At 44.5% G+C, this 27,671-nt stretch overlaps 1 protein-coding gene across 8 annotated transcripts in view; it reads right to left on the bottom strand.

The window, feature by feature from the left end:
- LOC126092574 (proton-coupled amino acid transporter-like protein pathetic) overlaps nt 1–27,671 on the bottom strand; it is a 235,089-nt gene that overhangs the window by 107,711 nt on the left and 99,707 nt on the right. For 2 of the 8 annotated variants that reach the window (XM_049908253.1, XM_049908254.1), the window contains one exon: nt 20,266–20,334. The exons of 3 other annotated variants lie outside the window; for them this stretch is intronic. In XM_049908253.1, coding sequence (XP_049764210.1) covers nt 20,266–20,322 — 57 coding nt within the window. In that variant the 5' untranslated portion in view covers nt 20,323–20,334. Of the gene's footprint in view, nt 1–7,161; nt 7,301–20,265; nt 20,335–25,554; nt 25,716–27,671 lie in introns of those variants that run through there. 3 more of the 8 variants (XM_049908252.1, XM_049908251.1, XM_049908261.1) reach the window with 3 other exon arrangements.

The following is a 27,671-nucleotide window of genomic DNA, read 5'->3' as shown; positions in this document are numbered from 1 at the left end:
TTTACGACAGACTGTTTCGGCTTTATCGCCATTTTCAAGTATCTGCGATTACAATTTTGGTAGGAACATGTATGGATGTGAATGTCAGTTACACTAAAGGAGCTTTGACTGTTACTGTCTTAATATGATGATAAATGATGTCAATATGTTGAAAATAAAATGTTAATAACGATGTGACAGTAGTTTGACGGTTCCACTCTTACGACGCTATATCTTTACAAAGATTGTGCAGATGAACAGTGATATTATTTTATTAATAAAATTTCTTACGATTGTCTTTGATTGTTGCATATGTTTCTTCCGAATTATCTATTTTCGTGTTCTAAGAGTTCATTAAGTTTTTGAAATGGCTCTGAGCACTATGGGACTTAACAGCCTAGGTCATCAGTCCCCTAGAACTTAGAACTACTTAAACCTAACTAACCTAAGGACATCACACACATCCATACCCGAGGCAGGATTCGAACCTGCGACCGTAGCAGTCCCGCGGTTCCGGACTGCAGCGCCTAGAACCGCACGGCCACCGCGGCCGGCTATTAAGTTTTTGAGGTAGTACCTTGTGTCTAAATTCTGTATGTCCGTTTAATATTCCTTGTGAGTATTTTCTCGTGTACATACAGATTTCTAATTCTTCAAAAATGTTCACTGCAAAACCTTTCTGTATTCTGTGCAGAATCTGGAGTGCATCTTCGATCGTATCAATAGTGTCATATTGATTTTTCAAGTTTAGAAAGAAGCCTGACTGATTACATTCGCTCTCTCTAATATGTTCTTTAACGTGAGATCACATTCATTGGTCAAACAGGAAGAAATTATAACGTGAGATCTAAAGAAATGAGATTAGCGATTAATTTTACTTAAAAATTTTGGATCACGTAATAGATGAGTTGAAGGCATTCAACTACCTTGGAAGCAAAATAATGCATGACGGGCGTAATAAGAAGTATATAAGATTCTACATTCGGACATAATTGTCGTAATGTGCGTGACCAATTCTTAAATGTTTATTTGACGCTACAATTGCGAAGCCATTATCACATTATATAATTTTTTTTCCTTTAAAAAAAGGGGTTAAGTTACCGGTTTCAACGAACTACGTCGTCATTTTCAAATGTAAAACATCAGTTGGAGGATATATAATGGCAATTTTATGGTCATAATTCCCAATATATATTCTCCACCCGATTTTTTACATTTGAAAATGACGAAGTAATTCGTTGATACCGGTAATGTAACCTCTTTTGTTAAAGGATAAAAAATTTATGTACTGTGACTATGACTTCTCTATCGTAGTGTCAAATAAACATTAATGTATATAAGAAGCAGACTACCACAGTGAAAGATAGCATTCCTTGCTGAAAGACGTCTTCTAGTATCCAAAAAGCCCTCTATTTCAAACAGAAGTTCAAATGGTTCAAATGGCTCTGAGCACTATGCGACTTAACATCTGAGGTCATCAGTCCCCTCGAACGTAGAACTACTTAAACCTAAGGACATTACACATATCCACGCCCGAGGCAGGATTCGAACCTGCGACCGTAGCGGTCGCGCGGTTCCAGACTGTAGGCTTAGAACCGCTCGGCCACCTCGGCCGGCTCAAACAGAAGTTCCTGAGTATGTACCGCGTAATTATAATTCAAGTGCAACTATTCACGGAGATCCCTTGTGCTCTGCAATTATCGTATGGCAGCAAAACTGACTAGATATTCCAATGCGTTCATGCGGACAACTTTCGCCACCAGGTGCAAATCTGGCGCCGTTAATGCAAGAAAGGCGTGTAGAAATGTTTCCATATGTAATGGATTAGCAACAGGACTAAGCAGAAAAGATCAAACAAATGAGAAACACATAATGTTGATTTTATTATTATCCGCCGCTTACACTATTTGTTCAGTATGAGCACCAGAGACGTCGACGAGATGATGCATCCGTAAAACGCCGTGATCAACAGCTGCTCGCTGCAGTTCTGATGGAATCTGAGGAACGCGTTCTTCTATATTGAATTTCAGATCAGATATATAACGAACGTGTCCGTAGTAAATGCGTTCTTTTAGATATCCCGAGAGCCGAAAGTCACATGGATCCGTATCAGATGGTCTTACAAGCCATGCTTCTGGAAAACCTTTGGAGCTAACAGGTTCATGGAACGTTGCATTCAGCAGATATTTCACTGGGCGACCGAAATGAAGTATTGCTCCATCTAGTATAAAAACAGTTGTTTCCACACAGTTGCGCTCTTCCAAAGCAGGAAATCACATGCTGTATGAGGAGGTGTCAATGAAGTCACGGTATACCTGGCAGGCACTCTCGGTGTATTCTCTTCAAAGAACAGCGGACCGAGAATAAAGCTGCTTCTTAATCCACACCAACCAGTCACATTAATGGCTCTTCGTGCGGTTTCAAATGGTTCAAATGGCTCTAAGCACTATGGGACTTAACATCTGAGGTCATCAGTCCCCTAGACTTAGAACTACTTAAACCTAACCAACCTTATGACATCACACACATCCATGCCGAGGCAGGATTCGAACCTGCGACCGTAGCAGCAGCGCGGTTCCGGACTGAAGCGCCTAGAACCGCTCGGCCACACTGGCCGGCTCGTGCGGTTTCACAGTACCCCCAATTCGGCAGTTATTTGTATACACTGCACCCTGTAATGTAAAATGTGGCTCGTCACTCTATAGAATATTGCCCGGCCACATGCCGTCAACTTCTATCTGTGCCATAAACCGGAGAGCATATTCAGAATGTTGGCGAGGAGCAAGAGGTTCCAGTTGCTGCACCGTCTGGATCTTGTACACGTATCAGTGTAAAATATTCGTAGATCGCAAACTTTTTCCTTACTGTCGACCATAGGATGGTCAATTCCCGTGACACTGCACGAGCACTAATACTACCTGAGACACACATCCTCGCCGGCCGGTGTGGCCACGCGGTTCAAGGCGCTTCAGTCTGGAACCGCGCGACCGCTACGGTCGCAGGTTCGAATCCTGCCTCGGGCATGGATGTGTGTGATGTCCTTAGGTTAGTTAGGTTTAAGTAGTTCTAAGTCTAGGGGACTGATGACCTAAGATGTTAAGTCCCATAGTGCTCAGAGCCATTTGAACACACATCCTCGTCAATAACTTCCACCGGGATGTGACGCCTTCCTCTTTCAGGTGCCACACCAAGCTCACCCGTGTTTTCGACTTTCGTTATCAGCTCCTTCAAACCATTTCATGATATCGGGCCACTCCTCATGTCTTTCAGTCAGAGATACTGTCTCAATGCAGCACTGTAATCGCTCAAGTTTCACTAACAGCGCACGGTCTCTCTTTTCGATAGCAAACACTCTCCACTCACTTTACGGCTTGTCAAATGATAAACAGTGTAGAGCGCCAGTTTCGCACCTGGTGACCAAAATTGGAACTAATTTTTTCTAACCGTAAATCGGTTCCGCATTAACGCACTAGCATATGTACCCAGTTTCGTTGCCATACGATGATTACATCCCACACTGGACTCCGTGAGCAGCTGCACTTTACCACTTGGTACTTCCGGAGCACAACACTTTATGGAAGTAGATTATGTACTGGAATGTCAGAAAACCGGCTAAGAGGAAAATCGAAGCGTTTCAGATGTGATATTACAGAAGGGTGCTCAAAATTAAGTGGACTTATGAGGTACGAAAAAGAGGTGGTCCTCCACAAAGTCGGCAAGGAATAGAATACATGGAAAATGTGACCAGAAGATGCAATAGGATGAAAGGACATACATTAAGACATCAGGGAACTGCTACTCTATGGGTGTAGTATTCCGGAATCAAGAGGTTGACACAGGAGTGGAGGTGGTGGCGGACTGCATCAAACCAGTCAGAAGAGTAATGAAAAACCCCTGCTGCCGTGACCTCACCCCCCCCCCCCCCCCCCCACGCCGAAAAAAAATACTGTTTTTAGTGATAATAGTGAGAAAATCATAAGGGGAAGACCTCGAACTTTGATTTCCACGTATCCAAGTATGTGGTGGCTGTGTACCGTTCCCCATCACCAGACTATGCGCTACTGTACTGGACTCGATTTCAAACCTGTCAGTCGGCCCGACATGTGACGCTATTGGAGATTCGTCAGTCCATCCGATGCGGTCATTGAACTCGGTGGTCCCCTACATTCTATTTTAGATGAGTAGACCTTGTGCCGCCAGCTCGTCTACCTTATTTTTATCCGTAATTAGGCAATCAGCCTTCTGTAGAAGCACTCATCATGATTATCCACACGACGCAGATACACACTTGTCACTTCATAACAGCTCGAACACAGGCAACGGCAAACCACCTCCATTAGGAATTTATCCTGGAAGGCAAAGACGTTCATTTCCTGAATATGGGAGTTACTTAGCTTAGCTGAAACAAACGTACAGTACTAAAATATTTATGTGATGAAACGAAAGAAAAGGTGCAATACGACCCAAAAAATAAAGTGATAAGCGTACAAGGAGACGTAAGTGTGCTCTACAAAGTCACTCACAGCAACATAACAAAGAACAGCACCATTACAAAAACACTACAGAGAAGGATCCTCTGATGTAGTTGCCACAGACTACAAAAAGAAGTTCTTGAACACAGTCACAAGTAGCGCTTAGTATTTTTTATTTATCGGTTTCGTTCTTCAGATGAACAAGATAATCTTCAGACTATAAAGTTTAAAGTTGTCTGACAGCACTAAATGTCATTTATTACTGTACTTAAAACGGAATTTCAAGTACAATAGTGCAGCCAGTTTAATCTTTAGCGCTGTCAGCAAACTTTAACCTCTACATTCTGATGAAGCCCATGTTCATTTGTAGAGCAAAACCGATTAATAAAAAATACTTTGTGCGACACGTGGCTGCCTTCAAAAACTTCGTTTTAAGAGTCGTTTCTCCTGCAGGCAATGCCTGCTCTTGTTAGATTACAGAAATGTTTGAGCGACTCAAGTTTACGGATGAGTGCTAGGGCTGTTGTGCTAACATCATCAATACGTTCACTTTCATATATCCTTGCTGGGTAAATATGCGTAGGAAATGAAATAACGGAGTCTACTAGTTGCCAAACAGTCGTGAGTAGGAAAATGGAAAACAGACTACTGAAAAATCATTGATCCATTAAGTTAATAACAAATGGGAGCATGTAGACGTTTGGAAGAAAGGACAATTTAGCATACCAGCTAAGATAAACAGCTCCCGCAAAAATAATTTGTTCGCAGAGTGTAATACAAAGGTCTTACAAAAGGAAGGTACTCTTGGTCACAAACAAAACTGACGGGTGAGTAATGAGGAGAAAAAAAACTTAGTGAGATGGTAACGCGTTTTGCAGACAGCAGTCTTTTCATATGTCAATCACCAATGCGACGAATTTGTGGCTTATAATAATGGAATACAATGAGTGTGGAATGGAACTGTCCAAGTTTATTGACGGTCAGAATTTGCTTTTTAAATTAAAGTAAAAATGACCTGTGTCTGCAAACTCGGCAGCTGAAGCCCCCTCACTTTGTTTGCCGTCCTTCAGAAAGTAGGTGACTACATTTCTCGAGAAGAGCATTATCGATTTAAATTATTACAAGACAGTAGACAGATGTGTGGTGATTGGAGCGGAGGAAACAGCGAGTGAGAGGGGGGGATGAATTGATGCAGACAGCGAAAGGTATAGATAGCAAAGGGTACAGATAACGGTAGACAACGTGGAAATTATAGGTACGAAGAGAGAGGTAGGGGAAGAGAAATACTGATAACTGATAAGGAGGGGGGAGGCGAGAGATAAATAGAGGGGGGGAGATGGCATGCAGGGCAAAGAGGTACAGGAAGAGAAATCTATAGTATGGACGGTACAGTGAGTACCGTGGCGGGGGAAAAGTCTGTTTGTGGTGGACAGTGAAAGTCTGATTGTGATGGAGAGGAAAGTCTGCTTCTGGTGGAAGGGGAAAATCAGTTTCGAGTGCTGGGGGAAAGACAGTTTGGAGTGTAGGGGGAAGGTCAGTTTGGGGTGAAGGTCAATTTGGGGTGGAGGGGAAATGATGATGATTGGTTTGTGTGGCGCTCAAATGCGAGGTCATCAGCGCCCGTACAAAGTCCCAATTTTTACACAGTCCAATCTAGTCACTGTCACGAATGATGATGAAATGATGAGGACAACACAAACACCCAGTCCCCGGAAAAAGAAAATCCACAACCTGGCCGGGAATCGAACACGGGACCCCATGATCCAGAGGCAGCAACGCTAGCCAGTAGACCACGAGCTGCGGACGAGAAGGGGGAAGGTCAATTTGAGGCGAAGGGAGAAATATGGTTTGGGGTGAAGTCAGTGCAAGGTGGAGAAGGACAGTCACAATGTAATGGAGGTGGAAAGTCAGTAAGGGACAGAGGGCGAAAGTCTGTGTAAGGCAGAGGGAAAGTTATGTGGGACGGAAGGGAAAAATCAGTGTTGATAGAAGGTGAAAAGTCAGTGGGATGGAGATGTAATGTCAGAGGGATAGAGAGAGAAATAGTGAGATGGATAGAGATGGGGACAACTGGACAGGAATGGGGAAAAGTAGAGGATAGAAAGGGTGAAAAGAGGAGCAGATAGGAACAGTTTGGGACGGTGGGAGGGAGAGAGGCAGTGAGGCAGGGGAGGGAGGGAGGGAGGGAGGGAGGGAGGGAGGGAGGGAGGGAGAGAGGGAGGGAGAGAGGGAGGGAGAGAGAGAGAGAGAGAGAGAGAGAGAGAGAGAGAGAGAGAGAGAGAGAATGACTTAGAAATCAATAAATTTCTGGAAGTCGCTACAGAATGTATGTAGCAAACAGGTTGCTCGGGGGCATCATCATGTATTACTACACGAAACTCACAGGAACAGACTGGTGGCACATGATTGATGACAATGTGCCTCCTACCGGCCTGGTGATTACACACCGCAATGTTTGTCGTATTTGAACGGAAGATGGCTAGCCGAGGTAGCTGAAATCAGCCATCAATGATTATAAACAAATTTTGCGATCTTGACTAATAAAGGATTATTTGTAAGAATCCGTAACTTTTGTACAGGGAGGACTTGGTGAAAGCCAGACTACAGCTTAGTGCGGTGCAGACGCGTGTGCGAGGTGGCTGTTGCACTGTGTGGGCAGAGAGCGGTGGGCTATCGGCCGGAAGCAGAGGTAACCGGGATGGAGCTGTACCTTGCCGAAGAGCACATCGACGACAGGAGAGAAGTCCGGCTCGTAGTGCCTGGAGGGCCCCGGAGCCGACGCCGGCGGAGGCGAAGGCGGCGAGAACGGCTGCGCCACGTCTCCCTCCATGGCCGCTCGCTGCTCCTACCTGCGGCGGCCAACAGCGACACGTCACTAGCCCGTCCTCGCGCTTAGCGTCTGCCTGCTAACCACCGGCATACGCCGGCACCACTCAACCCGTTGCTTACGTCACGGCTGTCTTATCACAGCGCCTCCCACAGCACCGTCACAACATCAGCATATGACTCGTTTCTTAGGTCACGCCTGCGACACCGAGGCCCACGAGAAAGACAGGCCGCGGCGCGTACGTCACAGCACTTCTGCCATTCTTACGAATGCCAGCAGCTGTCTCCGGAGGGATGAAAGTAACTATTTCCGACCAGTTTCATAATTCTTCACTGCGTGTTTAAATGCATGCAAGTTCTCCACAGCACACGACAAAGTTAAGGCCTTTAGTGGGTACCTTTTCAATACATATTGATTTCCCGTGGGCTCTGCATGGAACGGTGCGTTCGCGAAGTGTGGCGGACAAGCCATTTTCATTGCGGGGCCCGCATTTCTCGTGAGTCCCGTGTTTTATCGTAGTGCGTCCCACGGCACGGTCACAATGGCCTCACATGACTCGTTTATTAGGCTACGTCTGCCACACCGCGCTGCATCGGACACCACCGTTAATGGGGCCTCCACAACTTTCCTGCTACACTGTCTCTCCACTTTTCAAGTCACTTAGTTAATGCACGTGTCATAATTATTCTAGATCGTGGAGCGTATACTCTACTACCCAGAATAAACAAAACGTCGTCAAAAGGAGATATCAGGGACAGAGAAAACTTGCGTAAAATAGTGCCAATTCAATAAAAAAAATACACGAATGGGGCAGTAAGATGTGCATCATACATAAACCACTATTCACTGTCCAGAATTACGGTGCACGCATCTTTTGTCACAATCTATTTCTTACGGTAGCTAAATAGTAATATTCCTGTAATACAGTAATGGTTGGTAGATAGTCGGCCACACACAAAGAATCGAAAGACTGAAACAACATGAGACACATCATTGTGCTGTTGTATTTGACTACGAACGACACTTGGTCAGTGCACCGAATACGTTGCAAGTGTCAGCTGCGGTCAGAACAGACTTCAGTCTACTCGTTAGTGTTTTATACCGTAGCTATACGATTTTGAAGATAGGCAAATTGTTGGAGCTCGCATGGCAGGTGCTTCCGTAGCCAAGGGAGCCAAAGTGTTTCGCGTTTCAAGAGGCAGCGTATCAAAGACTGGCTCTGAGCACTATGGAACTTAACATCTGAGGTCATCAGTCCCCTAGAACTTAGAACTACTTAAACCTAACTAACCTAAGGACATCACACACATCGAACCTGCGACCGTAGCAGTCGCGCGGATCCGGACAGAAGCGCCTAGAACCGCTTAGCCACCGCGGCCGACTATCAAAGATTCATAGCGCACGATGGGAAATAGGAAAAGCATCATCCTCTAAGTTACAACGCGGACGAAAATGTATGTTGTGTGATCGTGACAGACGATCACTGAAGAAGATTATGACGAAAAACAGACAGACAACAGCTGCAGAGGCACTGCAGAATTTAATGTCGCACTCGCGAAGCCTGTCGGCACCATAACAAAACGAAGGGAGCTCCGTAAGCAGGGAACTGCAGGGCGAGCTGGAAGTCCAAAACCAATCGTCAGTGATGCAGATACCCTTAACAGGAAAAAGTAGGGTCGAAACCATAAAAAAACCTGGACTACGGAACAATGGAAGAAAGACATTTGGTCAGATGAGTCTTGTTTCATACCATTTCCAACTTGTGGGCGAGTTTACGTCCCAAGAGTGAAACTGGCGGGGTTCGGTAATGATCTAGGCAACCGTATCGTGGTCTTCCAGGAGCTGCGGCTACCTGAACTCATGGAAGCGACAGAAAGGGGTCGCCGCACACGAAGAAGTAGCCCAAGAAGACAAGGTGGACACCCCGCGCTCCTATCAAGCAGGGGAAGCCGGCCGCGCCACAGCAAAGACGACGAAGCGTGTTCCGCGGAACGTTGCGGAAAACCAGCGATGACGCCATTGCCGCCCTCAAATCCGCCATTGCAGAGGAGAGGGCGGCCCTGAGGGCGGAACTCGACGAGATGCGTCGCGAGGTGAGACAACTGAGGGTAGCCCTGTACCTCGCATCTCGCACCACACCTGAAGAGGCGCCGATCCCCACCAGTGTGGGGGTACACGCGAAAACGCAGAAGACCGTCTCCCTGGCCGATGCGCAACGCAGTCTGCTAGGGAGGTGGTCATGGAGTTGGGGACACCCGACGACAGCAAGAAGACGGTACCCGTTCGAAACAGCCGTCGCTTCTGCCTCTGCAGATACGCAGACGGCGGAAGAGTCGCCCGTGGACACCGAGGGAGAAGAAGACGAGCCGTTAGAGTGTCTGCCCCTCCCAACAAGAATTGTGTGAGGGAGGTACTCACTAAGATTGCAGACTCCCTTCGAGATGGCAGCAATTCCCACCATGGAAATTCGTACCCCTTCACGAAAACCGATATTCCTCCCCTCCCACACAAACCCTGTTCATTCCACTGGGGGTGTGAACTCCTAAGCCAGAAGATCAAAGGGTGGGAACTCGTCCGGCGTGAGGATCTGGAGCTAATAAACTGCTACCCGATCTTCACCGACGCGGACTGGAGGTACATGACGGAACAATCCGTCCTGTAAATCAAACAGAACTCGCCGCCAGTGAACCACTCCTGTCTGACAAAATAAAGTTCGAACAGCCAGGAAACAAGAAGAAGAAGAAGAAGAAGAAGCCGCCAGAGACATCTGGCCGTTGATTCTTTGTTCCAGATAACCTAGAGGCCCAACCAGAACCAGAGGAAAAACATCCCAACCAGTCAGGAATAGCGGAGGAACGGCTTCTCACAGCTTAAACTCCTACGACTCGGGCCAGGTATAAGGCCCGTCATTTTAGCGTCAGCGTCAGCTATCCTCTTCATTTTTTAATAGTTTTGGCAATTTGTTACTTGGAAACAAATTTTCAAGTGTGATTAATGCTCTCACAGCAGCACAGATGAAGTAGCGTTTTACATCCAGACGGTGTTGTTATAGCGCCACAGACATAATATTTAAGAAATACAGCGGAAGAATACGGACTGATAACACCTCCACATAAATGGAAAGTAATGGCATTTCTGAGAAACAAAGTGATAAGATCCAGAATTGAGATAAACGATAAAATATTGGAGCAGGTATGCAACTTTATGTTGAATGTGAAACACCTCCAATAATAGAGTGTGGCATGGAAACAAAACTTTACAAATTTAACAAGCAGAGTGATTGCTACTAACATTTAAAAACCTCCAATTTTAATTAATTTTTTATTAATTGGTGGTCATGTTTTTAAAAAAGCGAGGAATTGCCATTGGCTAATCTAACTGTGCAGTCTTTTCTATCGGTACACCAAATAACTGTTGTATTTAGTGAATGTCATGTTTTAAAGCGCAAGATGTTTCCGGTGAGTGAAGTAATGTTTGCAGCACCTTTCCTTGGTGTTCGCCATATCCTTGCCTCATATTTTGTAAAAGTGTTTCTGGTAATGTGCTTCTGTTATGTTCAGCAATTTCTAGGTGAGTTACTGATAGATTTTCTCTGTTTTAGAAACTTGTATTTCGCTATTAAGATGCGCCCTGTTTGAGGGCGTGATTGGCTGAATGTTTAGAGCATGCCTTGTGGGAACGTAAAGTGGGCCGCCTCGATCCCGGTCGAGCGTGCCTGTTGGTAGAACGGTGTTCTTTTTGCAGTTTCTGAGATTACTGAAATGAATTAACCCTCTTAAAAGAGTCCTTGTTTACCAACGTTAATTGATTTGGCGTTGATGCCGTTGGTTGTGATGTATAATGATGTTTGTGACCCTTTTTTTTATTATTTTATTTTACAAAAGGGTTTTTAGGAACAAGTAATTTTAAGTTTGGGAATTTTCTTAAGAAATTCTTTTTTTAATTAGCTTTTCTTTTAATTCGGTCATTCCTTTACAGTAAATCCTCGGTACGACCTTGGTCTAAAATATTCTGCAATTTCAGTAAAAGATAAAACAGAATAATTGATTGTTAGCCAGATTGCTATTGAACACTCATTTAATATACATCTATATATACTGTTGTTGCGATCAATTGTGAAGTGTACTTAATGCTGCCGTGATAGCTGCTGTAACATTTATATCCCCACTGAATTCGCCCAGAACAGCTTCATTAAGTTTTCTTTATGTCCACGTGGCCCTCATTACAATTCTCCAAAGCCACTTTCCACAATTTTTAATCGTTTTCTGTCTGCCTTCAACAGTGTCTAGCTTCCACAGTCACACAGGAGCGTCCATAGTACGAACGGTTTCACATTTCGTTTTCAGCTCTATACTAAAAAACTTTTTCAAAAGCAGTCTTCATTCTGAAAACACGTTTAGCTGTCTCAATTATTTTTCTTGTTTCCATACTGCAACTCTTGGCTACTGAAATTAAGGTCCTTAAACAATCTTGATGTCATATGTCATCACTCTTGTCTTGCTCACTAACAATTTAGTTTTGCTGTTAATTTTAAGTTCAAACTTTTCCATAACTGCTGAAAATGTAGAAAGTATACGTTTTTCACTATGGGCTATTAAGGAAATATCGTCTGCGAATCGTATGTAGTGAATGGAAGTCCACTCACTTTAAGAGCAAACGTTTTTCTTTTCAAGATCATAGTGGTTTTTTCAATGAAAATGTTAAATTGGGAGACAAAGAGACGGACAGGTTCAAATGGTTCAAATGGCTCTAAGCACTATGGGACTCAACAGCTTAGGTCATAAGTCACCTAGAACTTAGAACTACTTAAACCTAACTAACCTAAGGACATCACACACACCCACGCCCGAGGCAGGATTCGAACCTGCGACCGTAGCAGTCAGACGGACAGGTCTTCAAGAAATGATGAGTTCAGATGAGTTATCACAAAAATTATTTTGAATTGTAGAATGAAACAGGCTGTATTACAAAACTGCTTAGTAATCTTTGTAATAATAAGAGGAAGCCGAGGAACTGATTATTATTGTTATCGTTCTACGGAACACATGTTGTCCCACGCTAAACTACACTCGATACTTCTTATCGGTGGGATTCTGTGAAGGAAAGATCCAGTGTTTATACACAGACTGATGTTTGACTAAGGGAAGCAGCTATCGCCTACGAGTCAGTTTGCATACTAGTTCAGAACGGTACCGGTACCGCAACGTCTAGACGCATGGAACAGCTAGGATGACAGATTCACAACGAAAGGGCGTCACTGTTGCAGTTTTGCTACCATGTACGTAGTGTTGGCAGTAATGTGTACTGAAGACGGAATGTTTGCAGTGAGAGGAGAAGAATTAGTGAAGGCTACATCTAGCGAGAATATTCGGCGCTTCTTATGAATGTTTTATTTACTTTTATTAAGTTGGGCACACATTTCGTTGACACAATGTCACAACATGCGTTATAACATACCTGTAAATTACTGAAACAAAAGAAAATACAATAATAAAACATAGAGCTACGAAAATGACATAAAAATAACAACAACAACAATGAAATTAGTACATTCAGCACTTCAAGCTATTTCCTGTCTAGATTTTTTAGTACGTACTGTACATCGAACAACTATGCATATTTCATTCTTCTTAGCTCATTACTAAAGAAACAACTAAGATACTTCTCTCAGTATGTTACCAAAAGCGACTTTTCTATGAATCGTAATGACGTATCGTCTGACGTAATTGGGATCGTAGAGTATTGTATTGTATTGAACTGGGGACCTAGAAACGACGGAGACTTCGTCCCCGTCGTAGCCCTCAGTGGTTCACAACCCCACAACAAAATGTTCAAATGGCTCTGAGCACTATGGGACTCAACTTCTGAGGTCATTAGTCCCCTAGAACTTAGAACTAGTTAAACCTAACTAACCAAAGGACGTCACACACATCCATGCCCGAGGCAGGATTCGAATCTGCGACCGTAGTGGTCTCGCGGTTCCAGACTGCAGCGCCTAGAACCGCACGGCCACTTCGGCCGGCAACCCCACAACAGACCACAGCAGTCCACTCACCCCATCGCCGCCCCACACCGAACCTTGCGTGGTAGAGTAATGGTGTTTTGTGTGTACATGGAGACAGTGTTTGCGCAACAATCGCCGACGTAGTGTAATTGAGGCGGAATAAGGGGAACCAGTCCGCATTCGCGGAGGCAGAAGGAAAACCGCCTTAAAAACCATCCACACACTGGTCGGCACACCAGTCCTCGACACTAATCCGCCGAGCGGATTCGTGCCATTGACCGGCACGCCTTCCCGCCCGGAAACCAGTGCGTTAGACCACACGGCTAACCGGTATTACATGAATGATGCGTATTACTGATTGAACACCTCTTTGAAATTCACTATTACTATGTAAAAGACTTTTCATTCGATTAGCACCTATTGAGACATTCATAACGTTAAGTCTCATTAAAATTTTGCCGATCAATAAAACAACCTGACATGTAACAAAGCAGGATTATAAATATTTACTAGTTGTTGCATTACATCGCCAGTGTGCTCTATACACATCCGTGGTGCTATTTCAAACATTTCATTAATAAATACAAACACATTAAACATACTTTTCCCCAAAATAACGAAAAACAAACTAGAAAAATAACAACAAGTCAAAACAGTGTGGAATGTGTTGAAGTTTATCCAAACCACACAATACATCAGAAACAAAACAAAAAATTAACACCAGGGAGAGAATTGATATTAGAATGTAGTACACGTTTGAAACGTCAGTTTGGTTCAAATGGCTCTAAGCACTATGGGGCTTAACATCTGAGGTCATCAGTCCCCTAGAACTTAGAACTACTTAAACCTAACTAACCTAAGGACATCACACAGATCCATGCCCGAGGCAGGATTCGAACCTGCGACCGTAGCGGCCGCGCGGTTCCAGACTGTAGTGGCTTTAACCGCTTGGCCACCACGGCCGGCTTGGTATAGCATAAGAAACGTTAATGCGTAACGTGGTTACATTGAGCAGCAACACAGTATATATGGCGACTTGTAATGCACGTAATTTTGGTGTCTACGAGCCGCATAGGGAGCGAATGGCATTCTTCTTGTACAGCTGCTACAAGCGCGGCTGGAGACTGGCGAGGATCGGAAATAGACACACGCTTCCGAGGGGAAACAAAAATGCTAAATGGATCTCTGATGATTTTAGCACATCCTCCATATAACAGTAATTGCAATGGATGTAAATAGCGACCTTCAGAGCCTACTTAATATGCTCTGTAAGGCTTTTCGTCAGATCGACCTAGCCTCTAAAATGTTTTGTCTTGAAGCCTTTCAACTGAGATGCAAGAATTGCCACCTTGCCATCTATTGCTTTACACAGTTGCTTCGCGAATGACGACTTATTGTTCCTTGCGAATCTAAATTTTCTGTGGGCCTTCTTAACCAACACTGGAAATCGCCCATGCTGCTCCACGTATCTAAAGTCCAGGGCACATGTCAACGTGTACAATGCAAGCGTTCCATCCGCCGAGCGATGAGCAGTACACATGTTACTACGAGAGGCGTTCAATAAGTAATGCAATACATTATTTTCGACCAATTTCGGTTGAAAAACGCAGAATTTTTTTGTGGGACATGGAGAAATACTCCAGTTTCAGCCCCTACAGCTTCATGAAGTTCCGAAAGGTGTCGGTGCTATAGGCAGACTTCAAAACGGCGTCTGCAACGGAGGTGATTTCCAGCCACAGGGCTGTCACTGAGTTTCTTTCGGCGGAAAACCGGAGCTTCCCAGATATTCATATGCGCTTCGAGAACGTCTACGGAGACCTGGCAATGAGCAAATGCACGGTGAGACGTTGGGCGAGGATTCTATCATCATCGCAACAAGGTCGTGCAAACCTGTCCTATCTCCGTGTAACGACTAGCCGCAGACAGCTGTGACACTCTGAATGTTGGAACGTGTGGACAGTCTCATTCGAGATGATCGGCGGATCACAATGAAACACCTCGCTGCTCAATTGGACGTCTCTGTTGGTAGTGCTGACACACTCGTCCACCAGTTGGGGTACTCACAATTGTGTGCCCGCTGTGTTCCTCGCTGCCTATAAAAAGCAATGAAAGGCAACCTGGGCGGAATTGTTTGCGCATTACGAGGCTGATCGTGACTATTTCTTGTCGAACATCGTGACAGGCGATGAAAGGCCGGCAGCTGTGGCCGAGCGGTTCTAGGCGCTTCAGTCTGGAACCGAGCTGCTGCTACGGTCGCAGGTTCGAATCCTGCCTCGGGCATGGATGTGTGTGATGCCCTTAGGTTATTTAGGTTTAAGTAGTTCTAAGTTCTAGGGGACTGATGACCTCAGATGTTAAGTCCCATTGTGCTTAAGAGCCATTTTTTGAGGCGATGAAACATGGATTCATCACTTCGAACCGGAAACAAAACGGCAATCCATGGAGTGGCGCCATAATACCACCTCTCCTCCGAAGAAAAAGTTCAAAGCCGCGCTCTACACCGGCAAATTCACAGCGACAGTTCTCTGGATCTCTGAAGTGGTTCACCCGTTTTTTTGTCCTCCTCCATAGTGGGACGATCAACTGAGGTGTATGTTGCTACGCTCAAAAAACGAAAGAAATGACATCAGCGTGTTCGTCGCCACAAAAATGGAAATGAACTTATCCGTGATAGCACAGAACCTCGCACAAGTCTATGCACCCGATTGGAGCTCATAAAACTGCACTGGAATGTTCTTCCTCGTCCACCCTACAGCCTGGATCTCCTTCCGACTTCCATCCGTCTGGCCCAACTGCAGGATGCTCTCCTCGGCAAGCAGTACGTGATGATGAGGTTATTGATGCAGAAAGACTTTGTCTCCGTCTTCGATCAGTAGAGTTGTGCCGTGCGTATATAAAGCCCCTTCCGTAGTGCCGTGCGGACACAGAGGCCCTCCCAATAAGGTGGAGTAAAGCCGTAATATTGGATGGAGATTATGTTGAAAAACAGGGTTTCGTAGGCAATGGAATGGGGAATAACGTGGCGTACTGGAATCCTGAATTCCTGAATAAAACCAACCTGCTTTGAGAAAAAAATGTGTTGCTTTACATACAGAACGTCCATCATAATAACCCCACGTCCATGTGAGTTACAGGAGGCCTGTACCAGCAAAGACCGGCCGTCGTTTCTCATCGGTGCGTAACATCAACTGGAAGTTGGATCTGTGTTTAGAACGGGTTTCCACGGTTTATAAACAACGGAGACTAACAGTGTACCATTTAGCGACGTGTTTGTGTTTGTATGTTAAAACCCTCGTCGCCGTTGGGCACTTGAATGATGCCAGGAGGTAACAGGTTATTCCATTTGCCGTATTTCATTGTGACACCAAAGATTGCCATACTATACGAGTACGTTGTTATAATCACGTACGAGGGGAAGTCATAAGGTTTATGTAATGAATGTTTTGTTTCTCTGCAGGTTCTTGCCTGCAATTATAGTACGCACCGAAATGTCCCATCACAGTACCGCAGCACGCCGATAGAGGAGCAAACAAATGGAGTATCGTACGGTAATTCATTTTCTGGATTTGAAGGCGAACAAAGCTGCAACTATCCATGCTGAGTTGGTGAAAGTGTATGGGAACAATGCACCACGATAATACGAAATGGGTAGGTGGAGCAGACCGTTCTTAGTCTTATCCAACAAGTCCGAATGACGACGAACGAAGTGGCACATTATCTCACGGTCGTTTTGGGACTGTCATAGTTTCATGTGAACAGATCATGCTCGCAAGGGCCAAACAGTCAGAGAAGCACACAACTGAAATCTCGCGACGAGATTACTGGACGCTCTGAAGACGATGTCGAATGTAGTGGTTTTTGTCCAAGGCGAGACTCCAACTCATTCTGCGAAGAACATAGTCACACAGGCTGCCTCTTTAGTTTATTAAGAGATTCCCCTGACACGGCTCTCAGTGGCTTCTTCCTCTTCCCTCGGATGAAAAACCATTTCATGGCAGGTATTTCCAGACTAGCGTTGACGTGATTTTCGAGGTTGAATGGTTCCTAAACAGTCAGACGTCGAAAATCAAGGTCTCCGCCAACTCGTTCATCGTTGGAACAAAATGTGTGGTACTGGGGGATGAATCTGTGGAGATGGTCCAGCAACATTACCGAGTTTCATGGTGGTACCTTGACTTTTTCGAAGTTGTTATTAAAAATCTGGCTCTCGTATTGCTGAGAAAAATGGATTTTAACGCAGTAGGTTTGAATACAGTCGTCTAGCCAAGTATTACACTGCCAGTAACATAACCAAGCTACTTGCGTGCCAGTTGCCTTTCTCCGAATTCTTGTGACTCTACCTAATTTATGCAATCAATTATACAGGATGTACCAGATCGACGTTTTAAATTTTTTGGGAGGTTGTGGAGGATAAAATTTGAAACGTTTTGATATAAGGAACCTATAAAACTAAACTCCTCCCGAACAGGCCATGAAGGCCCAACGGTACCAACCGGAGGCGGTGCCATCCTCAGGCGTCACTGGATGCGAATATGGAGGGACATGTGGTCAGCACACCGCTCTGCCGGCCGTATGTCAGTTTAAGGAACCTATAGCCGGAAATGTAAATTAAAGTTTTTACAGCAGTAGGAGCCGTTTGCGTTCCTATGTCTCATACGCTATATGCGGGAAATAAAAGTGCTGACTAGTTTTGTGGGACACCTTTTTGTGGCTCAAAGCAATGTCTGCAGCTTGTAGTCTCCCTTTGCGGTACGACATCGGTACGGTCGTACTGTCTAATGTTACAAGTCCAGAGCAGTCAATCATTCATACTGCCGCCTCTGAAATTACTGAAAAGGCTGCTGTCCCCAATTTTATAGGCCTTGTGCTGTTTACTCATGAGTCAACTTTTACAAAGGATAGTCAGTAAACATTTGGTCTGGAGTTGTTGGAAATCACCTTAATCGACCACACATCTTACCAGATCGCATGACTAGTGCATGGTACTTGAACTTTCTGAAGAACGCCTTGCCTAAACTTCGGAAGGACGTTCTCTTGCAACTGCGCGCCAGTCTGTGGTTTCAGCACGATGCTGCTCCGCCGGACTTTGATCGTCGGGCTAGGACATATCAAAAAAAAATGGCTCTGAGCACTATGGGACTTAACATCTGAGGTCATCAGTCCCCTAGAACCTAGAACTACTTAAACCTAACTAACCTAAGAACATCACACACATCCATGCCCCAGGCAGGATTCGAACCTGCGACCGTAGCGGTCACGCGGTTCGAGACTGGAGCGCCTAGAACCGCTCGGCCACACCGGCCGGCAGGACATATGAAACAGGCAATTTCAGACAGAGTGTAGCTGGAAGGAAATGCCTAGACCTTTGGTCTGTGCGATTTCCTGACCTCATCCTTCTTGACTTTTTTCCCCTGTTGTTATGTAAAAGTCCCTTGTGTACTCAACACCAGTAGGATCGACGAAATAAAGCTCGGGTGAACAGCCTGGTATGAGTGTGCATAGGACACAATATTTCGGCAATCGACCACGTTGCCATCATCAGGTGAACTGATGTACTGACCGGCGGTGGGCCGGCGCCATGTATTTAGGACAATCCCCCTCCCGTTCCTCCCTCAGGCGCTTCCTATGAGTCGTTGCAGTCCGCGCCCCGCGCGTGGTCCAGGTGCAGCGTCCGTTCTCCCGCCGTCTGGGCGCTGCGTCCTAGGTGTTCTCGTTCAGGAGGGTCTGCCGGCACCGCTCTCGTTATTATTCCCTCCTCTGGGAAACATCCTTTTTCTTCTTAATCCGGGTGATCGCGGGTTCCCACGCCTTGCTAAGGATGTAACTGCTGTCACGATTGTGTCCTATGCAGACCCATACCAGGCTGTTCTGCCGAGATTTATTTCGTCATAAAATACGCCTGGAGAAATTGAAGAATGACACCAGTTGGATCAGTACCTGAGCTTCTTGAACGTTTCTTTACAGCATTTGATACCCCAAGTTGGAAGCACAGAATATTACAGAAAATCAGACAAAACATGGCTTGTCGTTGTACATTATGTAACGAAGTTGGTGATCGTCACACTGGACATTTACGACAAAATAGTGAAGCCACTGCTTTGGTTTACGGTATTTGATTGCACTCTAGTGTTTTATCAATAAAAGTTGCTCAAATTAAAGTATTGTGATGTTTCATTTAGCCTACCGAGCGCACAGAACGTGTCTAGAGCTATAGAAACTTTACTTCATATTTCTGTCTATATGTTCTTTATATCAAAACGTTCCGAATTTCATCCTTTGCAATCTCCCAAATTTTTGAAGCGTCCTTCTGTTACACTCTGTGTGTAGCCTTTCATCGTAATTACGATCATAAATTCCAACAGCGAACTGCCTATTATAGTTGCAGTGGGTTTAGCGCAGTGCCTGGGTGGGCGAAACAGCTGCTCGTGAACTGGAATGTGTCGGATAGCGGCAGCCGGCGCAAACGATAAGGGCAGGTCGCCACGCTCGGCCCGCCGTATGGATATCAGAGCGTGCTCACAACACGCGCTCGGCGTGCCACAACGCGTGCGCCGCTCGCGGTAAAAACTATCCTGGCAGCTTCTGTTGGCAACGCAGACACCTTATATAGACCTTAGAACGTACTCGAAGTAGGAACTAGCTTGTCACAGGCTAACGACTCGCCTTATCACGAGCGACCGATATGATGCGCTCTATGTACTGTTACGAAGAATGGAGAACTACATTATGTGGGTTACGTGGAACATGACATTAAAATCTATATACTCTCTAACAACATAGAAACCTTAGCATGCGAACGCCATGCAGCCGATGCAGACAGACGGTGGAAAGGATCAGGATGAAGGCAGCCAAGAAACACACAGAACATTTCCCACACATCACATGGCTCGACTACGTTCCCATTAGTATCCGAGGGAAAACAGACACTGTTAGTGACAATTCAACTTTTCAGTCCCTCAGTCGAAGATCCAGCGCAGACTTACACCTCTGGCGAGCGCCACTTGCTTGTTGAGGGTGCCGTAGGCCCTGCCCGATGACATGATGATTCTGTGCTGCAGGACAATCACGCACAGTTAGTTCATATGCAAATGAATGAGTAACTATAGCTCGATCAGCAGAGAACGTGTCTGCAGAACTATAGCAAATGGCAATACAGTACTCCTTACATTTATTGTCTAATCTTCAAACAACATTTTGAGAACAACAAACCCATTAGCAGACACTTTATGAGCAACGTTTTGTTAACATAAGCGATATAATTTTGCAATTTTCCAACCACCATTTAAAAAAATTTTACTGCATATGCACAGAGCGTGGTGGTATTAAAATTTTGGTTCAGCTAGACCTTCGAAGTGTCTGATAACGAGCTTACGTCATAACAGTTAGGTATACAAGATACTACATCATTAATAAATGGAGTTGCTATGACCACAGTAGTCCATTCTTTTCTGCATCTGACGTGTACACCATTTCTTGCAATCCAAATCGTAACTGACTCTATTAGGAATCAAAGACAGTTAACTAACCACGAAGAGTTAACACAGTCAGAATATGAAATTGGATGACGACTGACTTACAAAGAGGACTGATTTCTTGCGATTAGTTAAATCATTAAACTCTCTGTTTCTCCATTTCACCGAGGAAGACTGTGTTTTTTCAAAAAAATGCAACTTACAGCTTGGGATGGTACACTAAAACGTTTATTTACATTTTGATTAAGTAAAAATATAACTCTTAAATGGTTCTGCACATGGAACTGACATGTATAGCAAATACAGCAGCTCAGATATAGAACATCTCCAACTTACTTGTGTGAAAAGTTACGCTGCATTCATAAACAAACTAAGGGTATTGGTCTTTTCAGGAGCTCTCAGGTGCGGTTTGGTTTCTTTCTTATTTCTTCAATTGTGACAGGATTTTGATTGGATAAAATGGCGATGAATTCCAGACATGATATAGTGCTGTTGGGGGCGGGGACCTTGGTGACTTCAGGTGAGGAATTTGAATGGGCAATTATTGGAACAATGATAAATGAAAAAGGATGTGGGGTGCATATGGGAGAAGGAACACACAGTTAGCATATAGGAATCAGCTAGAAAATAGTACAACAGAACCTTCTTTTGCGTTGGTAGGATTGAGAGATTTCAGGAATTACTTCATGGTCTGGCAGAAGGAGCAGTTACAACAGCCTCGGGAACAGATGCGGAGAGTTTGAAAATAAAAGGAAAATCGGATGTTGTGATAATAGGCACGTCAAAGGGCTGGAGTTATCAAGTATGGTTGGGGGGGGGGGTCAGTGGGGTGTTGTGATTCACGTTTTTGGGAGGAGGACGGACAAAATTGCCTAAGGAGTTGGGGTGACGTCAGAACTTTATGGAGTAGTACAGAAGAGATTGTAGGACGCGGTAAGTAAAGAGAGTGCACGTCGTTCTAGGATTTTGATAGGTTGCTTGAATTGGGGGAGGGGACCAAACGGCGAGGTCATCGATCCCATCGGATTTCGGAAGGATGGGGAAGGAAGTCGGCAGTGCACTTTCAATGGAGCCATCCCAGCATTTGCCTGAAGCGTTTTTGGAAAACCACGGAAAACCTAAATCAGGATGGCAGGACGCGGATTCGGATTTTGAGGAAGTGTCGGAACTTGAGAGGAGTGAAGGTCCATGGTACGCTTGCATAGATGTGGCTACGGGCGGATGACTGTCTTTGTATTATGGATGTTGCTTGTGAGATGTAGCCAACGTGTTTGGCCTGTTGCTAATTTAAGTAGTTTCATTGTAGGATTACTTTGGAAGGTTACTACGTGGGGATTTCAAGTCAGTTTTGAAGTGAGTCTTAGGTCAAAGTCTATTAGGGTGTCAGTTACGTTACTAGGATAGTTGGCTCGTCGTCACTTGTTAGGTTTTCGTGTCGGTGACGGAATGCAAGGGTGGTTTCCTCTCTAATTATTATCTGGGTTTTTACAGAGGTGATTTAGAGATAACGTTGGTTACAAAAGGATACTAATTGGAGGAATTTTGGGGTGTTGGTGGTGAAGTGAGAGGAAGATGGTATCACTAGGATATTTTCTTGTTTTCAATCTGTACTGTGCAGTTCATATGAGAAAAATACATATTTACTGATCTTGTAGTTTTGACAAACATACGGAATGGTGCTTCGCCTTTCTGCAGGCCATCAGCCTAACAACTTCACATGATACACAAAGTAAAATGATTCACAGCATTTTTCCCAGTTTCTCATTTCGGATCGTTCAATCTAGATTTCCCAATGTTTCATCGGTATGTATGATTATTAGTGTCAGAGCTGACATCTTCCGCAGCCGTTAACTTGTATACTTGGTCTGATGATATTAGTGCCGACAAAGACTGAATTGACGAACAGGAGTCTGTATGTATGTTTTGTTTATACAGTACACAGATGCGCACTGCCTCACAATTGAATAACCTCTTATACATCCAGAGAAACAAGAGCAAGAGACTTGATGAATACTTCCAATATCCTGTTTTCAACTCATCAATGAGGCCGATCATCTAGACTGGCAGGTGCAATACTTCAGGTAAGGTCTCAGAGCACACAAACTTTTCTTACCGGGTATTTGAAAGGCGATGAGATCAGCCCATACCAGAAGCAATTCCGATCAAAGTTGCCTAAAACCAGAGTTATTTATCTCACTCTCTTTGTTCTTCACGATGAAAGCCAAAAACGAGTAGCATATGCCGTTTCGTCTGCGCTCGGTCGAAGAGAAACACCTGCAACATTTACCATGGTATTGCATCCTATACAGAAACGTGTACGCAAGGACGACTATGGCTTTTGTAAACATGCGGATAATGGAAAACCGATGAAAAAGTTATTTACAGGAATAAAAATTGAAGGTGAATAGGTAGTGTACACTTCACAGTCAAGGAAATCTTGAAAGCCCTACTGAACAGGATGGAGAGCATACGAAAAATGAGGAATAAGGATAAACAAAGCCAAGTTGAAGGTGATGAAGAGTGGTAGAAAGTGAGATGCTTGATATTACAATTAGGAAAAACAAAGTAAAGTTGAAGAACTTCCCTAGCTAAGAAAAAAAATATCTAGTATGGCTGAAGCAGGAAAATATGATTAGGTTACACAAAGATAGATCGGAGAAAGAAGTTTCCGAAAGTGTGCATGTAAAGCGCAGTATTATGTGACGTGAATAGCTGTCCGAGAACCGGAGAAGTAAAAATTATAACGATTAGAAATGTGTTGCAACAGACAAATCTTAAAAAACTGATTGGCAGATGAAGAATGAAGGGAAGAGGTTCTGGAAAGAATACGCGAGAAAAGAAATTTATGATATAGAAGAGTCACGGCATCATGAATAGTGGAAGTAACTTCGGAGGTGACAATTTTAGATATGAGCAAAGGTAACATAGGGAATACAGATTGTCGAAAAAGCTCGGGAGTGGTAAGCACAGAGAAAAAAAAAGAAACAATATAAGACAAGAAGAGGAGGGTGGCACCAAAACAATCGACAGGCTGATAAATATAAAAAGTTTAGTTAGAAACGGAAAACGAAAGGTAAAGCAGACAGGGTGAGACGAAAAATTCTGCCACGTGGCGAAATTTCATGTTCATTTCAGTAACTGAAATGGTTCGCAGATCTTTGGCAGTAGTAACATGACACACATTTATTAACGTGATTACTGAAGTTCATGAAGATATCGACAACCTTAACAGGGAGGAAGAAACGCACAAAAAATGAATAGTGCGTGTATCCTACTATTACGCCAAACCTCATATCGTAATATGAACTAAACATAACGCTATCTCTGAGAAGCGCCATTTGTGAACGGAATATGAAGGGTAAGGACGTTAACCTTTCAAAATACTGGTCGATGACGTTAGCGAGACATTGGGCAGCAAAACGCGACCGCGATGCATTAAGAAAAGCTCAGTCCTATGAGTTACAACAGTCATACATAAATTTCAACAATTTCATCAATTCAGTTACATTGAGTTGGACATGTTTTACGAAGAGAGAACGATCATAATAATATATAATGCGTGATAATATGAAGCACATAAAAGTGTTCAGTGAATACTATTAACAAATATTTGTTTCCTGCTTGGCATCAACGTCAGCGACATGTATCACACACAGAAAGAGAAAATAGCAGTTAGTTATATTTTTGTCCCGACTCGTGGGTTAATGCGGACCTGACACTGAACGGATAACCGAAAAACACCAATAATTAAAAATACTGCTTTCCCTTATTTCCTCTAAAGCAGTTACCGTTTGTATGCCTACCGCACAACGATAAAGTTCTATTGCATAATTGCTCTTCTCCAACTTACCTATAACTTACCAATTCTTTTCGATAGAACAACACTGATCCACTTTAGAAGCCGTTGAATTCCTGAGATCTGTCGACGGTCCGAAAAGTACTATGAACAATGCGCAGGCAATTTTCAGCAGTATGCTTTAATTTCGTTACAACAAATCGCCGACCTATAGATCCTAGGGAAAGGACTCGACTATCATACAGATAGGAAATCACCCGTGCACATGTTCCAAGAGTAGAATCCTTCGTTTGCCTCAAGATAGGAAGACAACGGAAAAAAAATTTCAAGAGATGTCCAACTGTGGGATTGGAGTTCGCTCCATCTTCCGGCAGTAAACGACGGGCCGCATGCAAAATATTATATTCTAAACGAAAATATTCGTTCTCATTAAAGCACAGTACTTCAGGCTTCGGTTTTTATTTTCTCAAAAACTGCCGAAATATGCTTGGATAATTCGCAATCTTGTAAACGGGAGCTTCTTGTAGCTCTGATACAAAACATTAATGCGAACTTTCTCTGCCCCTTATTCCTCCAACTACCCTCATCCCATCACCACCACCACCACCACAAAAAATGAGTGTGCGCACAGTACATGTTATAGTACAGTACTAGAGTTTATATTACGAATGATTTTATGGATGAAGGAGTTGGACAAGGCAAAGTAATTTGAGTCAGGTAACTATGAGGTTCGCTCGATGTCAACAAGAGGATTTTCTTTTCCAGATCTATGAATAATAATATCGAGGTTGTTATCTGTATCAGTAGAGTGGTATTCATGTACATTTTTTTATGTTTATTACGTGTGTTCCGTGATTTTTTTTCCATGAAAATATTCGCTGTAATTTTTCTTCCCAAGTTATGAGCTATCATGCTTTTATAGCTCTAATATTTACCTGTTGATCGCGGCTTAAGAACTATTTCTGACGGCTTAAAAAGTAGGCCACGCCAAGTATAAGACTCACCCTGCGTTAAGCTGGAACTTTGACATAGACAACACCCAGACAACCCACACTTCCTCCGCTATAACTGTATAGCTGGACTAGAAGTTGTGCCTCCGTTTCGACCGCGTGCGATCAGAAATACCGGGCGCCGTTCCGCAGCCTTGCCGCGGGCCAATCACAGCGCCGGCATTGGCTCCACTGCTTCCCACGCTGAGTTCTAGGAGGGGTGGGTGGGCGGACTGACGCCAGTGCGCATGCGCGCAGTAATCTGACAGATGACGTCACGACAGCCGAGGCGCGCGCCGCGCCGGCTGCCGGTGCTGACGAGATAAGGTCCGGCCTGCCCCCTCTGGCCAAGGACTCTTCCGTTACCCAACTCAACGCCGGCGGAGTCGAGGAAACCGCGACCACGTGACCGCTACAGCGAACGAGTGTTGCCTTTGGTATCGGGCAGGCAGGGCGGCGAGTGTGTTGTCGGTGCAAGTAGCCACAAGTTCGTCATTACCGTACAGCGATCTTCTTCTTTGTGTGTCGATGACAACCATTTAAATGAAGTGTAATGCCTGAGGAGGGTGCACTGCTTTCGGGCTTTCTGATGCCAGATCCTCTTGCGTCGCGACGCCTGACGAGATGGTGTGAACGAGGCAGTGATGGAAATGGCTCATCGTCTGCACAAGAACACACACTCACAAGACATCTTGGTTATCGCAGTCTCCATTTTCACGTGACAGTCTTACTTCGGCCAATGCCTACGCGGAGAAAATCTAGTGATATCACGTTGGAAATGGCAGGCTGGTTCCTAGGGTTAGCTCCTGTTTTGCTGGTATCCAATTACATTTGGCTTCTTGCTGTCAGCGTTAAAGCTCTTTTCCACCTTTGGCTTCCACTTCAGATGGAGCTTTTCCTGCTGCAAAGATGTCGCGCAACAGGTTCATGGCCGTGAAGTGGGTGTCTGTCATCAGTGCTCACTTTCCTCCTTTCGGATTTCGCTGTTACTATCCGCCTTATATCGGGTGGAGCTACTCCGGCCAGAACGTGGATCTTCTCGACTGGGGTAAGCATATTCTCCTGCCGCGTAGCACTAAGCTAGAGCCGACATCCGAAGCACATGTAGGCTTGCTACCCAACTTGTCCCTCTCAGTTTTATTAAGATATTGCCTTCGTGCTGCGACCTCCATTCTGACACTGTCACAATCTCTACAGTGATGTGAGTAACCACACATATGAAAATTACGACTAATGTATCTCGAGTGAGAACCGACTGATGGCATATTAGTGGAAGGCCCGCGAGTTCTTCGTTCGGCACACTGACTCTTCTGATATAAAACTGTGTCTCCGAAAACAAAGTTGGAAACCTGTGCGATCGTTCTACAGTGCAAAAAATACTTTGAAGGTGGCTGACAGCTGTCAGCAAAGTGTGATCATACCAGCATATCCGGTTTCTAAAAGCAGGGAATGCAATATGGACACAGATTCACCGCTATACCCGTGAAGAGTAAAACTCTAGCGCTAGTCTTGGGTCGATGACATTGTTCAATAACCTTGACTAACCGTACACGATCAAACGTTAAGATTCACGAAATATTTGATCGTTTGGGGGGGGGGGGGGCGCTCTACTCGTGGCGTCATGGTGTGCGGAAGGCTGTTAGTGACTGACGGAACTCTGGTGGCACAGCGGTACGTTACGAGCATCCTATGTTCTCATGTCCAACGCCTCATATGATAGTATCGTGGTGTCGTTTTCCAACAGGAGAATGGCCGCCCACATATGGCACATGTTTCTGTTAACTGTCTGCTTGATGTCTTGCGGCCAGCAAGATCCGCAGATCTGACCAGCTCGAACGTCAACTCCATCCCAGTGCCAAGATCTAGGATATCAAGGATCGGCAACAACAGTTGTGGTCCAGCCTGCCTTTGGATAGGATACAACGGCGTTATGGTACCCTTCCTCACCAAATCGGTGCAGGCAATCAGTGCAACGTCATACTTTTAAGTGGTCTCATAAGTTCTTATGTAAGTTTGACTAGATTTTGTGATTACTGAAATATCTTACTATGCCTTCTTAACCCGAGACGTTTCGTTTCGTTTTTGCTCTCTTTCTAGATGCTTCACATTTTTTTTGGAGAGATGGTCTACTT

This window comes from Schistocerca cancellata, chromosome 7, assembly GCF_023864275.1.
Source record: "Schistocerca cancellata isolate TAMUIC-IGC-003103 chromosome 7, iqSchCanc2.1, whole genome shotgun sequence".
In the NCBI taxonomy this organism is placed as follows: Eukaryota; Metazoa; Arthropoda; class Insecta; order Orthoptera; family Acrididae; genus Schistocerca; species Schistocerca cancellata.
Note: the sequence above shows the minus strand (reverse complement) of the source record. Positions and strands in the feature narration are given on the sequence as shown.